The sequence below is a fragment of the Mustelus asterias genome, chromosome 6 (assembly GCF_964213995.1).
Source record: "Mustelus asterias chromosome 6, sMusAst1.hap1.1, whole genome shotgun sequence".
NCBI classification, from domain to species: domain Eukaryota; kingdom Metazoa; phylum Chordata; class Chondrichthyes; order Carcharhiniformes; family Triakidae; genus Mustelus; species Mustelus asterias.
Window position 1 is genome coordinate 4,681,741 of NC_135806.1, and position 21,781 is coordinate 4,703,521.

A 21,781-nucleotide genomic window follows, 5' to 3' on the forward strand; every position below is an offset into this window, starting at 1 on the left:
TCCACTTGAGCCCCGTATAAACAAAAACAGCCTCAAACCTATTGTGTAGGAGGCGTATGCACATAATGTAGAACTCTAAAAATAAGTGGTAGGCCTGTCCACCATCAACAAGGCACAAGTCCACACTTGCCTGGATGGTGCAGCTCCAATAACACACAAGAAACTTGACACCATCCAGGACAAAGCAGTCCTGCTTGATTGGCACCACATCTACAAACATTCACTCCCTCCACCACCAACGCTCAGCAGCAGTGTGTACTACCTACAAGATGCACTGCAGCAATTCACCAAAGATCCTTAGACAGCACCTTCCAAACCCACGAGCACTTCCATCTCGAAGGACAAGGGCAGCAGATACATGGGAACACCACCACCTGCAAGTTCCCCTCCGAGCCACTCACCATCCTGACTTGGAAATATATCGCTGTTCTTTCACAGTCGCTGGGTCAAAATCCTGGAATTCCCTCCTGAACAAGATTGTGGGTCAACCCACAGCACGTGGACTGCCGCGATTCAGGAAGGCAGCTCACCACCACCCTCTCAAGGGCAACTGGGGATGGGCAATAAATGCTGGCCAGCCAATGACGCCCATGTCCCACGAATTAATATTAAAAAGTGTATGTATATGTTACATAGGTATCAGTTGTATCTTATTTATGTATATAAAACTTACATAAAATATACAAATGTGAAAATATTGGCTCGAGTTCTATCCTGCACCAATTGGCTTTCTGGGATAGAACATTACACTCTTGTTCTATTTATTTATGGGATTATTTTTCCCAGGGTGGAAGAGTCAATTACTAGGGGGGCACAGGCTTAAGGTGCGAGGGGCAAGTTTTAAAGGAGATTTACGAGGCAAGTTTTTTACACAGAGAGTGGTGGGTGCCTGGAACTCATTGCCGGGGGAGGTAGTGGAAGCGGATACGATAGTGACTTTTAAGGGGCGTCTTGACAAGTACATGAATGAGATGGGAATAGAGGGATATGGTCCCCGGAAGCGTAGAGGGTTTTAGTTAAGTCAGGCAGCATGGTCGGTGCAGGCTTGGAGGGCCGAAGGGCCTGTTCCTGTGCTGTAATTTTCTTTGTTCTTTGTTCTATTTAAAGATAGAGATTTGAAGGAGGGTAGTCAGAGAGTGCAAACTTCTGTTGTTCTTGGTTCATGAGTGGAATATTCAAGCTTGGTGTGTTATTGCTGTGGCTAGTATCGTAGTTACACGGCTGGAATGTTTTGTATTTTGTGTTGCAGACATTTGTAGTGATTTGTTCCGATTACAAATGATCTTGCTTTTAAACAGCCTTAGACTCGTGCGGAGGGTCGGTTGCAATTAGGTCACGTCGAAAACATGCAGTTTTAAAAAATATATTATTTTTGCCGCAGACACCATCATCTGCACTCCAAGGCTCTATCCAACTTGGAATAGGATATGCTGTTGGGAACCTCACGTCGAAACCAGGCAGGGATGTACTTATGCAAGATTTCTACGTTGTCGAAAGTGTCTTTCTACCAAGGTCGGGTTTTATTTTATTTTTAAAAAATTTTCTATCTTGAGACATTTCCACCCTTAACTCCGAAACAGGCTGCAGTGCAGATATCTTAAATCTTTTGTGGCTGCCCTCCAGACGAAGCTTGGTGAAGATTAATGATGAATTTGCTTTGTTTGATTTTGTGAGCGCAGTTACTTATTTGCTCGTGTAGAAAATATATCCTGCCCGATGACCTGGAAGGTCTTGTGTATATTTTGAAAATATCATCCATGAATCAGTGCATTAATTACACTTATTAATAATAAACACAAGAGGCAGTCTTCCAAACTTGTTAACGCGATTGGTTTATACTGCATCGTGTAGCAATGACATTTGGAATTAAGCCAATTGGGTCCAATCAGTCCACGTTGCTGTGCAGCCTGCACAGATGTCCCAATCCCCTGTGCCTTTGTCTACAGTGAACATGAGAAAAACAGTATTTGGATTATACAGCCACGTGTGAAAGGCAGTCACCAGTAAAACCCATCCGTATCAAACGGCAGCGACCCTTCTTCAGTTCAGCAAAAGAATCATTGAATCCTTACAGTGTAGCAGGAGGCCATTCGGCCCATCGAGCCTGCACTGACAACAATCCCACCCAAGCCCCATCCCCATAACCACATGTATTTCCCCTGCTCATTCTCTGACACCAAGAGGCAATTTAGCACGGCCAATCAATCTAATCTGAACACCTTTGGAGTGTGGGAGGAAACCCATGCAGACACGAGGAGAATGTGCAAACAGTCACCTGGGGCCGGAATTGAACCTGGGGTCCTTGGCGCTGTGAGGCAGCAACACTAACCACTGTGCCACCGTGCCCTCTAAATCTTTACAAGAAGCTAACATTGGTACCCCCTTGAATCAGAACCCATGCTGATTCCAAATCTGGTGCTTCCACAAGTGTAGGCAACTCTCCTTTTCAAAGGTGAGTAACAGCAGCCCTCGAAGAATTGACTTGGAGCTAACCCAGTTGCTTATCCTAATTCCCCGCACGTGCCTTGTGTGTGTAGCAATGAAGGGAAGGAGTTTCTCTCTCAAAGGTGAGGCCATCCCTTGTATATGTTTTTGTGTTGCTAACAGCTTTATCAGTTTGCCCTTCTCTTTTCTAGGCACATATTTCATCCCATAGTAAGTGGTGCAAAAGCTTACCCATTACTATTGATAGGCTAACTGGCCAATATATAGTTAACCTGTTGTGTTTTTGCTGAAAAGAGAGAGACATCGCCAAAGATTTGCATCTGGCGCTCATCAGGACAAATGCAAGAATACCAAATTTCAAACCTTCACAACAATTTATACTTCAGGACAAAAGGGTGCTGATTGGTTGGCCTCTCGACTCTTATTGGCTGCGGCGTTGCCATGGAGAAAACAGTGGCGAACTATAGGCTCCTCAATCTCCCGGATAATTCAGAAAGGCACTAGGCTTGAATGTATTCCTTTTGTTTGCAGAGAATGGGTTCCTCAGTATAAAGGAATGTCAAACTCGTGTAAATGGACAGCATTACAAGCTCGACTGATTATCTTAAATGTTAGTGTAGCCATTGACACACTTGGGATTGTTCAGCAAATGCTGTGCTGCCCAATCATGTAGTCACATCTAGTAGTTATTTTGCTTTGGGTTTTCCAAGCGCGGATGGTACCCTGATTATTAAAAACAAAGGGACATCAGCTAGTTGCTGGGATGAAAACCCCTACACACCTGGCATCCCATCGACACCTGGCTTATTCCTTTCGGCACTGTTGAGTGAGCAGCGTAAGAGTTTTAACAACACTAGGTTAAAGTCCAACAGGTTTATTTGGTAGCAAAAGCCATTAGCTTTCGGAGCGCTGCTCCTTCGTCAGATGGAATGGAAATATGAGCAGCCCTCCAGTCCTCTCACGCAGCTTACGTAGAAAAGGAGTTTCTGCGCATGAAATAAATAAAAGCAAAATACTGTGGATGCTGCAAATCTCAAATGAAAAAATAGAAAATGCTGGAAAATACTCAGCAGCTCTGGCAGTATCTGTGGAGAGAGAAACAGTTTTAACAGCTTGATTCCCTATCACTCTTCTACAGAACTTCCACTCATTGATTTCCACCTCACTTCAGCATTCTTTGTCATCAGACCCACGACCTTTTCTACATTTATTTTCATCGTGCTTTTGGCAACATTTCTTCATCTGTAGCTATTTGTTCTGATTGATATATCTTTTCCTTCAGCATTGTCCAATCAAGTGGCTTAACCTTTAACTGCCCTCCTTTTCCATTTTTGTATTGAACCAAAAAAAAGATCTTGAATCATAGAAGCCCCACAGTGCAGAAGGAGGCCATTCGGCCTATCAAGTCTGCACTGACTCTCCAACAGAGCATTTCAGAGGCCCTATCCGCATAAACCCACACATTTATCTCACCAATTCCCCTAACCTACAGATCTTGGGACACTAAGGGGCAATTTAGCATGGCCAGTCCACCTAACCTGCACATCTTTGGACTGTGGGAAGAAACTGGAGCACCCAGGGGAAACCCAAGCAGACACGGGTAGAATGTGCAAACTCCACCCAGACAGTGACCCAAGCTGGGAATCGAACCCAGGTCCCTGGTGCTGTGAGGCAGCAGTGCTAACCACTGTGCTGCCCTTCTTCAAATTTGCTTTCAATTTAGATAGGAACGCCGTGCATTGAAACAAAATACTGTGTGGAAAACAGTTGCTTATTCGTTCATCTCTCTAGCCAAGCTACCTTGATTTTCCTGATTTTTGCCTCTGAATTTTTTTTAAGTTTAAAAATGCAAGTTGTTGTGTTTAGAAGCAGAGTTTACCATTTAGATTTGTAAACCTTTTTTCTCTTCACCTTTTTATGAAGACAGAACTTTGGCAGAAAAATCAGTGTTCATGTTTATATGTATCACGCATTCGCTTGTCTGGGATCGATGGCTGCGTTCCTGTCCGTGTCGCAACATCTTCCACTTCCATTCTACTGCTGGAATAGGAGGATGACCCATGGCACTTTACTTGAAAAGGGCCCAAGAATTGATCACAAGCAGGAGGGTGAGAGTAGAGGGTTAAGCTGTGGGGGAACCCGAGGCAATGAAAAGGGACGTGGGGAGGGAAATGACAGGATGGAGAGAACAGCTCGATAGGACCTCGAGCTCATCTGCGGCTCAAACCCTTTGTCCTCCGTCCACAGTGAACAGAACACACGCTATCCACAATGTGTGGACATGGCAGTTCAATCCAAGCACAGGAGGATCTTGTGGTCCTAACAGGTCAATAGGCTTTGCTGGAGTTACTAGAATTACCAGATCTCCAAATGAGTGCCCCAAACACCACCTCCAACGTCCACTCACTCCCCCACTGGTGCACCATGGCTCCATCCAAAATGAGCTTCAGCAACATGGGTGGCACAGTGGTTAGCACTGCTGACTCACAGCTCCAGGGACCTGGGTTTGATTTCCGGCTTGTGTCACTGTCTTTGTGGAGGTTGCACGTTCTCCCTGTGTCTGCGTGGGTTTCCTCTGGTTGCTCCGGTTTCCTCCAAAGATGTGCGGGTTAGGTGGATTGGCTGTGTTAAATTACCCATTAGTGTCCTGGGATGCATAGGTAAGAGCAGTGGTTCCCAAAGGGTGCGGCGCGCCACACTGGTGCGGCGAGAGAGGATGGCAAGTGTGGCGGGAAGATTCAAGGACAATCAAAGAAACATTTAAACATGGATAGATATTTTTCCAAAGTGAGAGCGAGAGCATCAAGTGATGCTGAGGACAATCCGAGTCCACGTTGTGATCCAGAATCGCCGTTCGAACAGAGTGCTGGAGAAGAGTCGTTTAATTCTACACCAGTAGCAGGCCCAAGCAAACCTCCAAAAAAGAAAGTTTGTCGACAATATATGGATAGCTATCTGAGTCTCGGTTTCACATGGACTGGAGATGAAAACGTACCTCGGCCTATGTGTTTGATCTGTGGTGAGAAGCTTTCCAATTCCAATATGGTCCCAAGCAAGATGAAAAGACATCTGTTGTCAAAACATGGAAATCTGGCAAACAAGGATGTTCAATATTTTGAAAGGCTTTTGGAACAGCAGAAGTGCCAACGATCATGTTTCGAAAAACGAGTGACAGTCTCAGATAAGATGCAGATTGTATCTTACCAAGTGGCTGAATTGATTGCTCAACAGACAAAACCACATACAATAGCTGAAAAATTGATTCAGCCTGCCTGCAGCTTAGAACATAGAACATAGAACATAGAACATTACAGCGCAGAACAGGCCCTTCGGCCCACGATGTTGCACCGACCAGTTAAAAAAAACAAAAAACTGTGACCCTCCAACCTAAACCAATTTCTTGATTGTGAAAACTTTGTTTGGTGATGATGCTGAGTGAGAAGTTATGGAAATTCCTTTAATAATACAATTCGCAGAAGAACAGTTGATATGTCAGCTAATCTTGAGAAGCGTGTTTCCGAAAGTATGAAGAATTCTAAATTTGCCATTCAAGTTGATGAATCGACCGACATTAGTGGAAAAGCACAGTTGCTTGCCTATAACAGATTCATTCACAATGATGAAATAATCACACAGTTTCTATTTTGCAAGGAACTTGAAAAATATACCAGAGGACAAGATATTTTTCAAACCTTGTCTGAGTATTTGTAAAAAGTTGAGATTTCATGGGATTCTTGTATTGGAATTTGGACGGATGGAGCGCCATGTATGATAGAGAATGTGAGAGGCTTGGCGGCACTCATCAAACAGAAAAATCCAGATGTAATATCAACTCACTGTTTTTTACACAGAGAGGCATTAATCACCAAGACCCTTGTAGCTGATTTGAAGTTGGTTCTGGATCAGACTGTGCGCATTGTGAACTTCATCAAAGCAAAACCACTAAAGGCGCGGTTATTTGCTCAACTCTGCAAAGACATGGAATCAAAACATCAATGCCTAATTCTGCACTCGGAGGTTCGCTGGATGTCCCACGGAAAAGTTTTAAATCGGGTGTTGGAACTGAAGAACGAATTAAGAGAATTTTTGGAACAAGAAGGGAACCCATTGTACCACCAACTGGATGACAATGACTGGTGTGCAAAGCTGGCATATTTGGCCAATATCTTTTCCCGGTTGAATGTGCTCAATGTCAGTATGCAAGGCTGCGATGACAATATCCTCACAACGACAGACAAACTAACTACATTAAAAAAAAAAGCTTCAGCTCTGGCTCGGAAGAGTGATGCAACATAACCTCGAAATGTTCCCACTGGTAAAAAGTTTTAAAACGAGCAATGAATTGTACGGCCTCGTACAGGAACATCTTGCAACACTGGTAGAAAAGATTGATCATTACTTCCCATCGTTGTCTACAGAAAAATTCGACTGGGTTAGAGACCCCTTTGCGAATTCCAGCTGTTCAGGTCTGACATTGGATGAGGAGGAGGAAATGGCCTGCATTTCGAGTGATCGCACCTTGAAAATGAAACACGGGAGTATGCCACTGGACTCTTTCTGGATATACAACCAGAAACAGTATCCACGCATCTCTTCAAGAGCATTAGCTATTCTTCTACAGTTCTCCACGACATATTGTTGTGAACAGGGATTTTCAGCTCTGACAAATATCAAAGACCAGAAAAGAGAAAGGCTTCATAGAAACCCTACAGTACAGAAAGAGGCCATTCGGCCCATCGAGTCTGCACCGACCACAATCCCACCCAGGCCCTACCCCCATATCCCTACACATTTACCCACTAATCCCTCCAACCTACACATCTCAGGACACTAAGGGCAATTTTTAGCATGTCCAATCAACCTAACCCGCACATCTTTGGACTGTGGGAGGAAACCGGAGCACCCGGAGGAAACCCACACAGACACGAGGAGAATGTGCAAACTCCACACAGACAGTGACCCAAGCCGGGAATCGAACCCAGGTCCCTGGAGCTGTGAAGCAGCCGTGCTACCGTGCCACCCGTTGCCTCTTTGTGTTGATGAGGAGATGAGAGTTTGTTTGTCTCAAATTAGACCTAATATAAATGAGATTACCCGACAAAAACAAGCTCACACCTCTCATTGAGTTTGTATACTTAAGGTTACATATGTAAGAGGCTCGTCTATAAGTATATTTTGGGAATGAATCATGTAGCTGCATTGTTTTATACTTTCTGGATGTCCTATGATATTATAAAGTAGTTGTGTTCTATGTTATGAATCAAGCACTGCTAGGAGTTGTTTTTTTTGTTTTTGAATGTATTTCTTATCAATAAAAAATTCGGTGTGGCACGAGCAAATTTTATTCTGAAAGTGCGGCCCAGTGAAAAAAGTTTGGGAACCACTGGGTCAGAGGGATTAGCTGGGTAAATATGTGTAGTTATGGGGATAGGGCCTGGGTGGGATTGATGTCAGTGTAGACTTGATGGGCCGAATGGCCGCCTCCTGCACTGCAGGGATTCTATAATTCTCTCCTATGATTCTAACTTGCCAAGGCTCCTTGAACAGTGCCTTGCAAACCCTCTACCACATAAATCCTAAAACTCCCTTCCTAGCAGCACTGTGGGTGTACTTACGCCACAGGGACTGAGCAATTCAAGAAGGCAACTTGTCACCACCACCTTCTTGAACGATAGAAAAGTTACAGCACAGAAGAGGCCATTCGACCCATCTTGTCCATTCCAAGATGTCCATGAGGGCTATTAGCTATGGGGCACACATCTGGTGAATGAATATTATTAAAAATCATCAGTTGATGTGAGTTCTGCTTTAATTACTGTTAAACACTGTGTTGTCTCCTCATCATGATTTCCAGTGAAGGAAGCAATCTTACACCCGCACATCGCTATCCAGACTTCAGGTTCAAGACCTACGCTCCATTAGCATTCCGCTATTTCCGAGAACTCTTTCACATAAAGCCGGACGATTATTTGGTGAGTTTCTTCCTTTTTGTTGCTTTTACAACTCAGCAATTTTACCTTTTAAAAAGGTCACGGAGAAAATGTAGTATTAAATTGGCCACTTGCTGTACGGGGTATTGCTTAGACCTCATCAGAGGTTGCCACGTGCTGCGTTACTGCAATTCTGTCCAATTAATCTTTGGATATTGATGTCAGAGTTGAGCAATAATTCCAAAGACAACTTGGATTGACAGAACAGCTTTAACATAGCAAAGTGTTTGAAGATATCTCAAAGAGCATTTAGCAAATAGAATTTGGCATGGAACCAGGTGAGACATTAGAGCAAAAGCTTGGGCAAAGAGAGAGATTTCCAGTAGCATCTTACAGGAGGCAGAGGAGTCTAGGGAATTCCAGAACTTGAACCCAAGGCAGAAACACAAAGTCATTAAAGGGATAAGGGGCCAGAATTAGAGGAGCACAGATACCTTGGGTTGTTTTCTTCATGGGATGTGGACATCACTGGCAAGTCTCACATTTGTTTCCCATCCCTAATTGCCCTTGAACTGAAGGGCTTGCTGGGCCATTTCAGAGGCCAGTTGAGAGTCAACCACGTTGCTGTGGCTTTGGAGTCACATGTAGGCCAGACCGGGTAAGGACGGCAGATTTACTTCCCTAAAGGACATTAGTGAACCAGATGGGTTTTTACAACAATCGATGTTGGTTTCATGGTCATCATTACCGAGACTGGCTTTCAATTCCAGATTTTATTCCAGCTGCCTGTGGAGTGATTTGAATCCATGTCCCCGGTGTGTTAGCCTGGCCCTCAGGATTTACTATTCCAGTGAAATTACCACTGCGCCATCATCTTATAGGGCAGGAGGAGACAACAGGGGTGGGAGCAAGATCACTGAAAGATTGAAAACCAGGAGAAATTTGAAAGTGTGGTTGAGAATTTCAAAATTGAGACATAGCTGGATTAAGGCGCTTGGGCTGGTTTTGTTTCGAGAAGAGTTTTTAAAGATTACAAATGGAATTGACAAATTTGATCCAGTTAAATTCACCGCAGAGATGGGTCGAAGTATTGAAGTGTATTAGTTTAAAAGGTTATGATGATCGAGATGAGAAAGGTAATTTCAAAATGTCACCAGAAACACAATACGGGTGTGAATATATTTCCAGAGTAGAGCTGGAAAGGTCCAGCATAGAAACCCTACAGTGCAGAAGGAGGCCATTCGGCCCATTAAGTCTGCATTGACCACGATCTCACCCAGCCCCTATCCCTGTAGCCCCACTTATTTACTCTGCTAGTCCCCCTGACACCAATTTCACATGGCCAATCTACCTAACCCACACATCTTTGGACAGTGGGAGGAAACCAGAGCACCCGGAGGAAACCCATGCAGATATGGGGAGAACGCACAAACTCCACACAGGCAGTGACCCAAGCCAGGAATGAACCCAGGTCCCAGCACTGTGAGGCAGCCGTGCTAACACTTGTGCCATCGTGCCACCCGATTGACTCAAAAGACAATTGAATCCCTCTCAGGAACAAGGAAGGAATACAGATATGGGAAGCAGACTGAATGATGGGAATACTGTATTCAAAAAGGGATGGACCTTTTTGAGCCCATCTCATAGGGGAATGATACCTTTGGATATCTTGGGTTTGTATGAATGCACATGCAGTTTCCCTTTTATAACTTTTCTTGCCAAGCAGGAGATTATCATTGTGCACAAGATGGTGATAGTTTTTTGAACCCTTTGATTTGATCTATTATTGTCACATGTACTAGTATTCAGTGAAAAGTAATGTTTCTTGCACGCTATACAGACAAAGCATACCGTTCATAGAGAAGGAAACGAGAGAGTGCAGAATGTAGTGTTACAGTCACAGCTAGGGCGTAGAGAAAGATCAACTTAATGCGAGGTAGGTCCATTCAAAAGTCTGATGGCAGCAGGGAAGAAGCTGTTCTTGAGTCGGTTGGTACGTGACCTCAGACTTTTCTATCTTTTTCCCGATGGAAGAAGGTGGAAGAGAGAATGTCCGGGGTGCGTGGGGTCCTTAATTATGCTGGCTGCTTTGCCAAGGCAGTGGGAAGTGTAGACAGTGTCATTGGGTGGGAGGCTGGTTTGCGTGATGGATTGGGCTTCATTCATGACCCTTTGTAGCTTCTTGCGGTCTTGGGCAGAGCAGGAGCCATACCAAGCTGTGATGCAACCAGAAAGAATGCTTTCTATGGTGCATCTGTAAAAGTTGTTGAAAGTCGTAGCTGACGTGCCAAATTTCCTTACTCTTCTGAGAAAGTAGAGGCGTTGGTGGGCTTTCTTAACTATAGTGTCGGCATGGGGGGACCAGGACAGGGTGTTGGTGATCTGGAAACCTGAAGCTCTCGACCATTTCTGCTTCGTCCCCATTGATGTAGACAGGGGCATGTCCTCTACTCCTGAAGTCGATGACTATCTCTTTCGTTTTGTTGACATTGAGAGAGAGATTATTGTTGCCACACCAGTTCACCAGATTCTTTATCTCATTCCTGTACTCTGTCTCGTCATTGTTTGAGATCCGACCCACTATGGTGGTGTCGTCGGCAAACTTGAAAATCAAGTTGGAGGGGAATTTGGCCGCACTGCTTTCTCCTCTATGCACTCACCCCATCCTCCCCTGATGCTGTTTATTTTTCACAAGTGGATGTGGTAGGAAGATAATTGCTTTGTGAATTCAGGCTCAGAATTTTTTAAAAGTCTATTTATTAGTCTCACAAGTAGGCTTAGTAAGAAGTCTCACAACATCAGGTTAACGTCCAATGAGTTTTGGGAGCGCTGCTCTTTCATCACCTGATGAAGGAGCAGCGCTCCGAAAGCTCGTGATTCCAAGTAAACCTGTTGGACTTTAACCTGGTGTTGTGAGGCTTCTCAGTGTGCCCACCCCAGTCCAATGCCGGCATCTCCACATCACAAGTGGGCTTACATTAACACTGCAATGAAGTTACTGTGAAAATCCCCTTGTCGCCACACTCCGGCACCTGTTTGGGTACACTGAGGGAGAATTTAGCACAGCCAATGCACCCTAACCAGCACGTCTTTTGGACTGTGGGAGGAAACCGGAGCACCCGGAGGAAACCCACGCAGACACGAGGAGAATGTGCAGACTCCACATAAACAGTGACCCAAGACAGGAATTGAACCCAGGTCCCTGACACTGTGAGGCAGCAGTGCTAACCACTGTGCCACCGTGCTGCCCTGCTGACAAAATAACATTTTGTGCACAAAATGCTGTGTGGGTGACAGCCGGGAAGTGATACCTGGTGAATTGAGAACCACAAGTTCTGTTTCATTTATACCCTCTGCTGTTAACCACCTGACAATGTTCTCTCTCCCTTAACCTCCCAGTTATTTAAGGACTCACTAGATTTGTGCGTTAATTGCCAATTCTTGTGGCAGGGAGTTACACTTAACAGCGTAAGGATCCCTTTTACAAAATTATTAATGCAATGTCTATCACCCCCTCCCCCTGGAAAAGGAGCAATTTAATGATTTAATCTTGTTGCAATCTTGTTTCCTTCGTGTACCTGATTGAACTCTACTTCACCTGACTTCCTTCTCAGTTGGCCCTGTATTTCTTTCTCAATCCTTAAACCTCATTAGTGAAGGAGGTAGACTGCGGGTCCTGTCATCGCCCTCCCTGCACTGTGATCGACCCACAGACCCAGCAGGTTACTGCAAGATGTGCTGTAGCTGAAGGTTGAGGGAAAAGGTCTAACTAACAGGACCTGACGTGAAAAGTCCACTCCAGCAGTGATGAGTACCTAATAATTGTTATTTCAGGGCAGGGAGCGATCACAGTCCAAGTTGGAATATTCTCCTTTTGTCTACTTACTCTGTCCTCCCAGTGCACCAAGCTGAGTGGGAGCCTTTTGAAATTGGAAGTATGGAAAATTGAAACATTAATTAGTTTAGCTACTTTTTAAACTATTTTCCAAATACTTGAATGATTAATTGTCGGTCAACTTTGGCTTGTTTTGAGCTGGTATGTGCATTCCAGACTAGAACCAGTCCCAAAACAAATTGGGACCATATATAGTTTGAACTCATTCTGTCTTTTTTTTCTTAAATTTTAATTTGTAGCACAAATATCTATTTTGTGGGAGGTGGTGGCATTGTGCTATTGTCGCTGCGTTAGCATTCCAAGGGCCCTGGATAATGCTGTGGGGACTTGGGTTCGAATCCCAATATGGCAGATGGTGAAATTTGAATTACATAAAACTCAGGAATTAAAAATTTACGGGGCGAGGTGATGGCACAGTGGTTAGCACTGCTGCCTCACAGCGCCAGGGACCCGGGCTCAATCCCAGCCTCAGGTGACTGTGTGGAATTTGCAGGTTCTCCCCGTGCCTGCGTGGATTTCCTCCGGGTGCTCTGGTTTCCCCCCACGGTCCAAAGATGTGCGGGTTAGGTTGATTGGCCATGATAAATTGCCCCTTAGTGTCAGGGGGATTCGGACTGTAAATATGTGGGGTTACGGGGATGGGACCCAGGGTGGGATTGTTGATGCGGGCTCGATGGGCCAAATGGCCTCCGCCTGCACTGCCGATTCTATGTAAATAGAACTTGCTCTTATTTGATGTATATTGGATTTTAAAAGATACACTTACCTCCATACAGCCTAGAAAATGTGCACTATTCTGAGCGACCTTTGCAATGTTGTATATTAATTCTAGTAAAGTCAGTTTGTATTTAAAGGGATGATCCTTTTTTTAATTCCGTGCTTTGGTCAACTCATGGATGTGTTTTAATTAATAATGATATTGCAGATGTGTGAAGAATATTTTAGTTTCAGCTCGTGAAATGACATTGCAAATGCTTCAGCAAGTTAAGCATGTTAATTAATTTATTTATTAAATCTGCCTTTTTGCCAGTATTCCTTATGCAATGAACCCCTGATCGAACTTTCCAATCCTGGCGCCAGTGGGTCCTTATTTTACGTCACAAGTGATGATGAATTCATCATAAAGACTGTACAGCATAAAGAAGCTGAGTTCTTGCAGAAGTTGTTACCAGGTTATTACATGGTAAGAGATCAAATATTTGGGGATTCCTGAACTTGGTGCAGTTAATATGTTGAAATGGCCAAATTTAACAGATCAAGTTTTTTACACAGAGGGTGGTGGGTGCCTGGAACTCGCTGCCGGGGGAGGGAGTGGAAGCAGATACGGTAGTGACTTTTAAGGGACGTCTTGACAAATACATGAATAGGATGGGAATAGAGGGATATGGTCCCTGGAAGGGTAGGGGGTTTTAGTTCAGTCGGGCAGCGTGGTCAGTGCAGGCTTGGAGGGCCAAAGGGCCTGTTCCTGTGCTGTAATTTTCTTGATCTTTGTTCTGTTTCAAATTAGATTTTAAAATGTTGGGCGTGTAAACTTAAGAAAAGCAAAGTATATTCTAAAACTGATCGGGTGATGTTTTATGTTGATAACTCAGTGTTTGTGATGCTTGATGATGGAACAGATTCAATGTGGCTTTCAGAAGAGAATTGAATAAATACTGGAAGGGGAAATAACTGCAGGGATAAAGGGCAAAAGCTGGGCAGAGGATGAACTGGATTACCCTTGATGGACCGAATGGCCTCCCTCCGCGATGTGTAGACAGCACCTTTTCTAATGTAGCAAAATGTCCCAAGGTTCTTCACCGGAGCACTGATTGGCCAAAAGCTGACACTGAACCCATAAGGAGACATTTGGCCAGTGACCAATAGCTTGGTCAAAGAATCATAGAATTCTACAGTGCAGAAGGAGGCCATTCGGTCCATCGAGTCTGCACCGACCAGAATCCCTCCTCCAGGCTCTATCCCTGTAACCCCAAGCATTTACCCTAGCTAGTCCCCCTGACACTAAGGGCAATTTAGCATGGCCAATCCACCTAACCCGCACATCTTTGGACAGAAGCAGGTTTTAAGGAGCATCATGAAGAGAGAAGTATTGGAGGCAGAGAGGTTTAGGCAGTGAATTCCAGAGCTTAGGGACTTTGGCAGCTGAGTCTGTGTCAATGGTTTTGCATCAGCAGAGGATAATTTGCAAAGTTGTTTGGCAACACTATCTTTTCAAAACACTACAAAACATGCTGTTATGTCTTCTCTATTTTGAATAATAAGTGAATTTTGCCTACTGACAATAGCTTATTTTAGAGGAATATATGCAAATACGTAAAGTTTTTGTGTAGGACACAAGATTCATTCGATGAGAATTTCCTGGCCTAGTATAAGAACCTAAGAACTAGGAGCAGGGGTAGGCCATCTGGCCCCTCGAGCCTGCTCCGCCATTCATGGCTGATCTTTTCGTGGACTCAGCTCCACGTACCCGCCCGCTCACCATAACCCTTAATTCCTTTACTGTTCAAAAATTTATCTATCCTTGCCTTAAAAACATTCAATGAGGTAGCCTCAACTGCTTCACTGGGCAGGGAATGCCACAGGTTCACAACCTTTGTGTGAAGAAGTTCCTCCTCCACCTCAGTCCTAAATCTTCTTCCCCTTATTTTGGGGCCATGCCCCCTAGTTCTAGTTTCACCCGCCAGTGGAAACAGCTTCCCTGCTTCTCTCTAGTATGTTGCTCGACTGACCTTCTTTAGTATAACGTTTCAGTGCCAGAACCCAGTTCCCATTTGACTCCAGAGCCTTGGCAGAGAGTGTTTGCTGCTATGAAAAAATGTGGCAATGCGTCATAACGACTCATTTCAACTTATCATTTGCTTTTATATGCATTGCCGCAGTGATACAGCACAGGAGGAAGCTAATTGAAAGGACTATCTAGTTGGTCCCACAGTCCCCCAATTTTTCCTGCTTCAAGTATTAATCCAGTTCCCTGTTGAATCTGATTTGTGGCCTCTGGGATTGGAAGGGTCAGTTACCTCGGTTGGCTGGACGGCTAGTTAGTAATGCAGAGCGACACCAACAGTGTGGGTTCAATTCCTGTACCAGTTGAGATTATTCATGAAGGCCCCCGCCTTCTCAACCTTGCCCCTCACCTGAGATGTGGTGATCCTCAGGTTAAATCACCACCAGTCAGCTCTCTCTCAAAAAGGGGGTAAGCAGCCTATGGTCCTCTGGGACTCTGGCAACTTTCGCTTAATTACACCTGCTGCCAGTGGAAGTAGTTTCTCTTTGTTTGTTCCACCTTAATCCTGCATAGGTTTGCACATCTCTATCAAAACTCCTCTTAATCTTCTCTGTTCAAAGGAGAACAAGTTGCCTCTCCGTGTAAGGGAAGAATTGTCAAACTTCACCTGCAATTTGAGTGGAGCAGTTGTCGTTAGTTCAAGAAAGTCAAGTGTTGCTTCCCTTTTCCTCTCGTTTAGTGAAGGAAATCATAGAATCTCTACAGTGCAGAAGGAGGCCATTCAGCCTATTGAGTCAGCACCGACAACAATCCCACCCAGGCTCTATCCCCGTAACCCCACATATTTACTCCACTAATCCCTCTAAGTTATGCATCCCAGGACACTGAGGGGCAATTTAGCGTGGCCAATCAACCCAATCCATACACTTTTCGGACTGTGGGAGGAAGCCGGAGCACCCGGAGGAAACCCACGCAGACACGGGGAGAACGTGCAAACTCCTCACAGACAGTCACCCAAGCTGGGAATCGAACCCAGGTCCCTGGATCTGAGGCAGCAGTGCTAACAACTGTGACACTGTACCGCCCAATAGGGGAAATGGGGGAGGAGTGAATGGATTCTATTTCATAGTTAAAATTAACCTCAAGTTGAAATTAATCAAACCTAATATTTTCCCAATAAAGACGTTTGCACAGTTGAGGTGACTCGAGTTATAGAACTGAAGAAAAATACTATCTGTTTCCTCTACAATGTGCATGTTTTTGGCTGAGATTTTCTGCACATTAACATTTGGGATTGTGTAAGTGGAACATGTTGGTTTTGGTATCATAGGTATAATATTTTTATTTTTTACCTACCAATATTCTTCCTTGCCCCAGTGACTGCTGTTTCTGGAAGACTCTTGATGGTCAATTTTCACAAGCGATTCAAGAGAATGTTTCTGTCCTCGCCCCAAGTCCACACCCACATTTTTCAATGGGTGAGATAACCATTGGTACAAACTCTCGGCCAATGTTCCACTCCTAATACAATTGCCCTAGCAACAGTCTCCCGACAAAAGCAGCTAATTCTGAATGAAGATTGAACCTGGAGAATTCAGATCTTTGTATTTTGAGCTGTTTCCCCAGAATGGGCGGCACGGCGGCACAGTGGTTAGCACTGCTGCCTCACGGTGCCAGGGACCCGGGTTCGATTCCAGCCTCTGGTCACTGTTGGTGTGGAGTTTGCACGTTCTCCCCGTGTCTGCGTGGGTTTCCTCCGGGTGCTCCGGTTTCCTCCCACACTCCAAAGATGTGCAGGTTAGGTTGATTGGTCATGCTAAATTGACCCTAGTGTCAGGGGGATTAGCAGGGTAAATGCATGGCTTTATGGGAATAGGGCCTGGATGGGATTGTGGTCGGTGCAGACTCGATGGGCCGAAATGGCCTCCTTTGGCACTGTAGCATTTCTATGATTCTATAAGTTATTGAGGAGCACAGATCTCTCTCTTTTAATTTCGATTGTTGAGAGGTGGAGCTGAATAAACCTGTCTGGGGGATTAGGCAATTGTTTAAATACCCATCGTACTGTTGAAGGCCAGCAGAGTATCTCCTAGAATCAGAAACCTAACCCCACCATGACATCCTCTGTCAACCCTGCAATGCATCTAAATGTTCAGTCACTTTCTTTTCAATCATGGCTTCTTTCTTTAATGGAAGTGCAGCCCCCAGTTTGTCACATACCAAATAAGAGCAAAAGGAGGTTGTTCGGCCCCTTGAACCTGTTCCACCATTCAGTAAGGTCATGGCTGATCTGTTTGTGTTGAATTGCACCTTCCCCATGCAAAGAGTAAACATCCTTTCCATACCTACCCCGTCAATACTGTTCAGGATCTTGTATGCTTCAATCATATCACCCCTCACTCTTCTAAACTCTAATAGAAACAAGCCCAGCCTTTCCAACCTTTCCTCAAAAGACAACCCACTCGATGGGTATCAGTCTAATAAACCTCTGAACCGCCTCCAATGCATTTATATCCTTCCTTAACTAAGGAGACCAAAACTATTCGAGCTGCAGTTTCACCATTGCCCTGTGTAACTGAAGCATAATGTGTTCAATTCCTCTTGCAATAAAGGATGACAGTCCATTTGCCACCTTGTTTACATGCTGCACCTGCACACTAACTCTTTGTGACTCGTGCACTCGAACACCCAGGTCCCTCTGCACTTCAACATTCTGCAGCCGTTCTCCATTTAATTAAAAAAACTTTTTTTCCTGCTAAAGTGAACACCTCCACACACTCCCACAATGTACCCCATCTGCCAGATTTTTGCTCACTCCCTCAATCTATCTATATCCATCTGCTAACTCCACATGTCTTCTTAACAACATACTTTCCTACCTGTATTTGTTGAAGCGTTTTTATAAAGTTTCACACACCCAGAGCACTTTGAGCCTTGCACTTCTGCACAGTTCATCTCTGCCTTCAATCAATGGCATCTTTCCTCTGCCAAGAGTTGTGTTTCTCTCCATCTTTATTTACCAGTCACTCATTTTTGGCTGAGTATAAAATGGTGGACACATCTACCTCATGCCAAGGCTATCGCACTTCAGACAGGCAACTGATTGTATTTGACGCACTTCTCGAAGATATTTGTAAGCCATGCGTTCTGTGCTGTCATTGCAAGTCTGAATTTCTGGCTCAGGGAGCAGAGTTGGAGCCTTGTTACCTGATCAATAATTTACAGAAAAGGAAATGAAAGATCTTTTGAGTCTAAGTAGAAACCAGCATTAGTGGAGGTGCATTCAAAGGCAGCCTGGGAGGGCTGAGCCAAATGCAATTCCAGACAAAATCCAGAGAAAAAACTTGAAAGGGTTTTGCTGAAGATAGATGTAATGCTAACTATCACATGGTTAATGGATAATCCATACAAACGTGCATTTTATAATGAGCCCAGTCTCCACTATTGTTGTACAGGCAGGAGTCCAGATTTAATTAGTCAACATGACAGCAGGTTCAAAGCTAATGTACCTTCCATGTTCTTGGGAGTACGTTTATACCTAATTTATAATGAATTTCACGTCAAGTTTCAAGCCTGTACTCAATTAAAAGAAACTTTATTGGTCTCATTGACTGTTAAGTGAATGCTGGACTTGCCTTTGATCATTGTATGCCGTCCTGTGCAGTCGTGCAACTCTTTTAAAAGTAGTTTAATCGGTGTTTCTCTTTGCAGAATTTAAACCAGAATCCTAGGACACTTTTGCCAAAGTTTTACGGCTTGTACTGTATGCAGTCGGGAGGCACTAACATAAGAATTGTGGTTATGAATAATGTGTTGCCACGTTGCGTGAAGATGCATCACAAGTATGACTTGAAAGGGTCGACATACAAACGGAGAGCCTCGAGAAAGGAGAGAGAAAAAGATGTCCCCACATTCAAGGACTTGGACTTTATACAGGAGACACCCGATGGCCTTTTTTTTGATGCTGAAACATATAATGCGTTGATTAAAACACTTCAGAGAGATTGTCGGGTACGTAGAAACTTAACACAATTACTGGTGTTGCAGTTTGTCACCAAAATGTGAGGAGGTTTTAACATTCATGTATCCGCACTGTGCTCAACTTCAGTAAGATACGTTAGCCCAGAGTTTGTGGTCAGCGACAATAAAACTACCCACAAAGATCTAGTGATTTCTAGTTTGAATCTGGCCAAGTCAATGGGACCTCCAGACATCCTAATACCATCAGGAAAGGTAAGCAGCCAATCGCATTGAAGGATTTTCACAGACCGGAAACCAGGAAGTAAATTTTTTTTACAGGTAACAACATAAATGATTGGGAGAAGTTTTATTTATTTATTAGTCACAAGTATGCATACATTCACACTGCAATTAAGTTACTGTGAAAATCCCCTAGTCGCCACACTCCGGCGCCTGTTCGGGTACACTGAGGGAGAATTTAGCAAGGCCAATGCACCTAACCTAGGTTTAAAATAACCAGTTTTTTTTAACATTTAAAAACATGGAATTGCTTGCAATGGAAAAATTCAACTCAACAGATATAAAACTACTCTTTCAGAGTCAGTGAAGCTGTTTAACAGTAGTTCTGAACTTTGTACACTTAAAAACCAGTCTACACTTCATTCAACAAGTCATACATTTTTCAAAGATTTTTGCAGTGAATCTGAGTGGAAGTTCCAGTCTGTCCACCTTTTTGTAAAAGCGAACAGCTGATGGCATGTTACTCTGCGCCTGTGCAGAATCCAGAAGTTCCGGACAATTTCAGAGGAGTAATGACTACAAATGCTAATGATTTTGGCATTACCACCACTGCAAAACCTGGGCCATTAAGAATTTAAACATAGGTAATGTTCAAGATGTAGACAGAAAGGAAGGAAAGGGATTTGTCTAAAATTAAGACCAGTCAGATATGAAAGTTTTGTAAATCAATCCTTACTAAGTTCCTTGTTCTGTCCAGAAGGGGTATCTGAGTTTATCAGTTTCCAACAAATTAAATGGGCTGATTTTAAACTCTCTTCCACCAATAAGGAAAGGAAAACTGGGTCTGATGTAAAAACCAATTGACTTGACCCGTTTCCATTAGTCAACATGATAGCAAGTTCAAAGCTAATGTATTTTCCATGTTCTTGGGAGGGGCGACGCGGTGGCACAGTGGTTAGCACTGTTGCCTCACAGTGCCAGAGACCCAGGTCCGATTCCGGCCTCGGGTCATTGTCTGTGTGGAGTTTGCACTTTCTCCCCGTGTCTGTGTGGGTTTCCTCCGGGTGCTCCAGTTTCCTCCCACTGTCCAAAGATATGCGGGTTAGGTTGACTGGCCTTGCTCAATTGACCCTAATGTCAGGAGGATTAGCAGGGTAAATGAGGGTTGAGGGAATAGGGCCTGGGTGGGATTGTGGTTGGTACAGACTCGATGGGCCAAATGGCTTCCTTCTGTACTGTAGGGACTCTATGACCCTAACCAACCCGGTGAAAGTTAAAATTATCATCCAGCTCCCTAATCTTTCATTTGAAATTGTTACGTATGTTGTTAGTGTGATACAGGGCTGCATGTATTCCTGGTGGTCCAAAGATGTGCGGGTTAGGTTGATTGGCCATGCTAAAATTGCCCTTAGTGTCCTGGGATGCGTAGGTTAGAGGGATTAGTGGGTAAAATATGTAGGGATATGGGGGTAGGGTCTGGGTGGGATTGTGGTCGGTGCAGACTCGATGGGCCAAATGGCCTCTTTCTGTGCTGTAGGGTTTCTAAGATTCTAAGATTACATAACCTCCTGACTTTAACTGCCTTGCACCCCATCCCCCACACTCCTGCCATCTGTCACTTGACTCAGCCCTCCTTGCCACTGCCCCCACCCCCTGCCGGCTGCCTGTTGACCTAACCAATAAACGAAGGTGATGAAGAGATAATGGAAAATCACTTCTTAATGTCCCTATGATTCTTCTCCTGGGTGGCACTCCCAACGTTATTCTGGAGATTGATCATCAATTCCTGGACACACGAGGAGTGGGTTGGCACCTCCCATGGCCCCACCTCAATACGCCTGCCATTGGTTGGTCAACAGGCCCATCCTTGCACCATCCTGTCTTCTCTCAGCTAATTCGAAAGGGAACATTCTCAATGACTGCTGGGTGGTTCCTACAACAGACGCACATGAGCAGGAGTAGGCCATGCGGCCCTTCGAACCCACTCTGCCATTTAATAAGATCATGGTTGATCTGATAGTAACCTCTGATTCACATCCTGCCTACCCCCCGTCCCCCCGATCACCCCCCTTGCTGCCCACCAATCTATCCACCTTTTGACTTAATATTTAAAGACTCTGCTTCCACCCCCTTTTCAGGAAGAGTGTTCCAGAGAGACACAGCCCTCTGAGAGAATGTGATGATTGTCCCTTTAAGGACAGCACAGCAGATTAAGGGTCACCTGGATTGGGGGACCAATTGGGTCTCAGAGTGGGAATCACACAGATGGAGCTCTGTTCGGCAGTAAGTGTATAGGGAGCCCTGCAGCAGTGAGCCTACTGAACTCTTATTAATGAATACCTTTCTGAGTTTACTAAGGAGTTTCTGAAAGGTTACCTTTACAGCCTCTAAATGGGCAATCCCTTATTGTTAAACAGTGACATTGACTGTCAAGTAGTGTTTTCTTCCAATCATCTCGTAAGTCTTCAGAATTAATAGATAAACATGTTGAAGGAAACAAATTCTGAAAAATGCCTCCATTGCGATTGTGACTGTGTTTGAAAGTCAGTACAGTGGCTGTCCCGAGGTTGTGAAAGGCATTATGAG

The 21,781-nt window shown here is 44.3% G+C and overlaps 1 protein-coding gene across 30 annotated transcripts in view; it reads left to right on the plus strand.

Annotated features, from left to right (window-relative positions):
- pip5k1ba (phosphatidylinositol-4-phosphate 5-kinase, type I, beta a) overlaps positions 1 to 21,781 on the plus strand; it is a 178,008-nt gene that overhangs the window by 100,938 nt on the left and 55,289 nt on the right. For 25 of the 30 annotated variants that reach the window (XM_078213975.1, XM_078213990.1, XM_078213980.1 and 22 more), the window contains 4 exons: positions 1,382 to 1,512; positions 8,300 to 8,417; positions 13,301 to 13,453; positions 18,707 to 19,006. In XM_078213975.1, coding sequence (XP_078070101.1) covers positions 1,382 to 1,512; positions 8,300 to 8,417; positions 13,301 to 13,453; positions 18,707 to 19,006 — 702 coding nt within the window. The remainder of the gene's footprint in view (positions 1 to 1,381; positions 1,513 to 8,299; positions 8,418 to 13,300; positions 13,454 to 18,706; positions 19,007 to 21,781) is intronic. The other 5 variants (XM_078214000.1, XM_078213999.1, XM_078214003.1 and 2 more) reach the window with 1 other exon arrangement.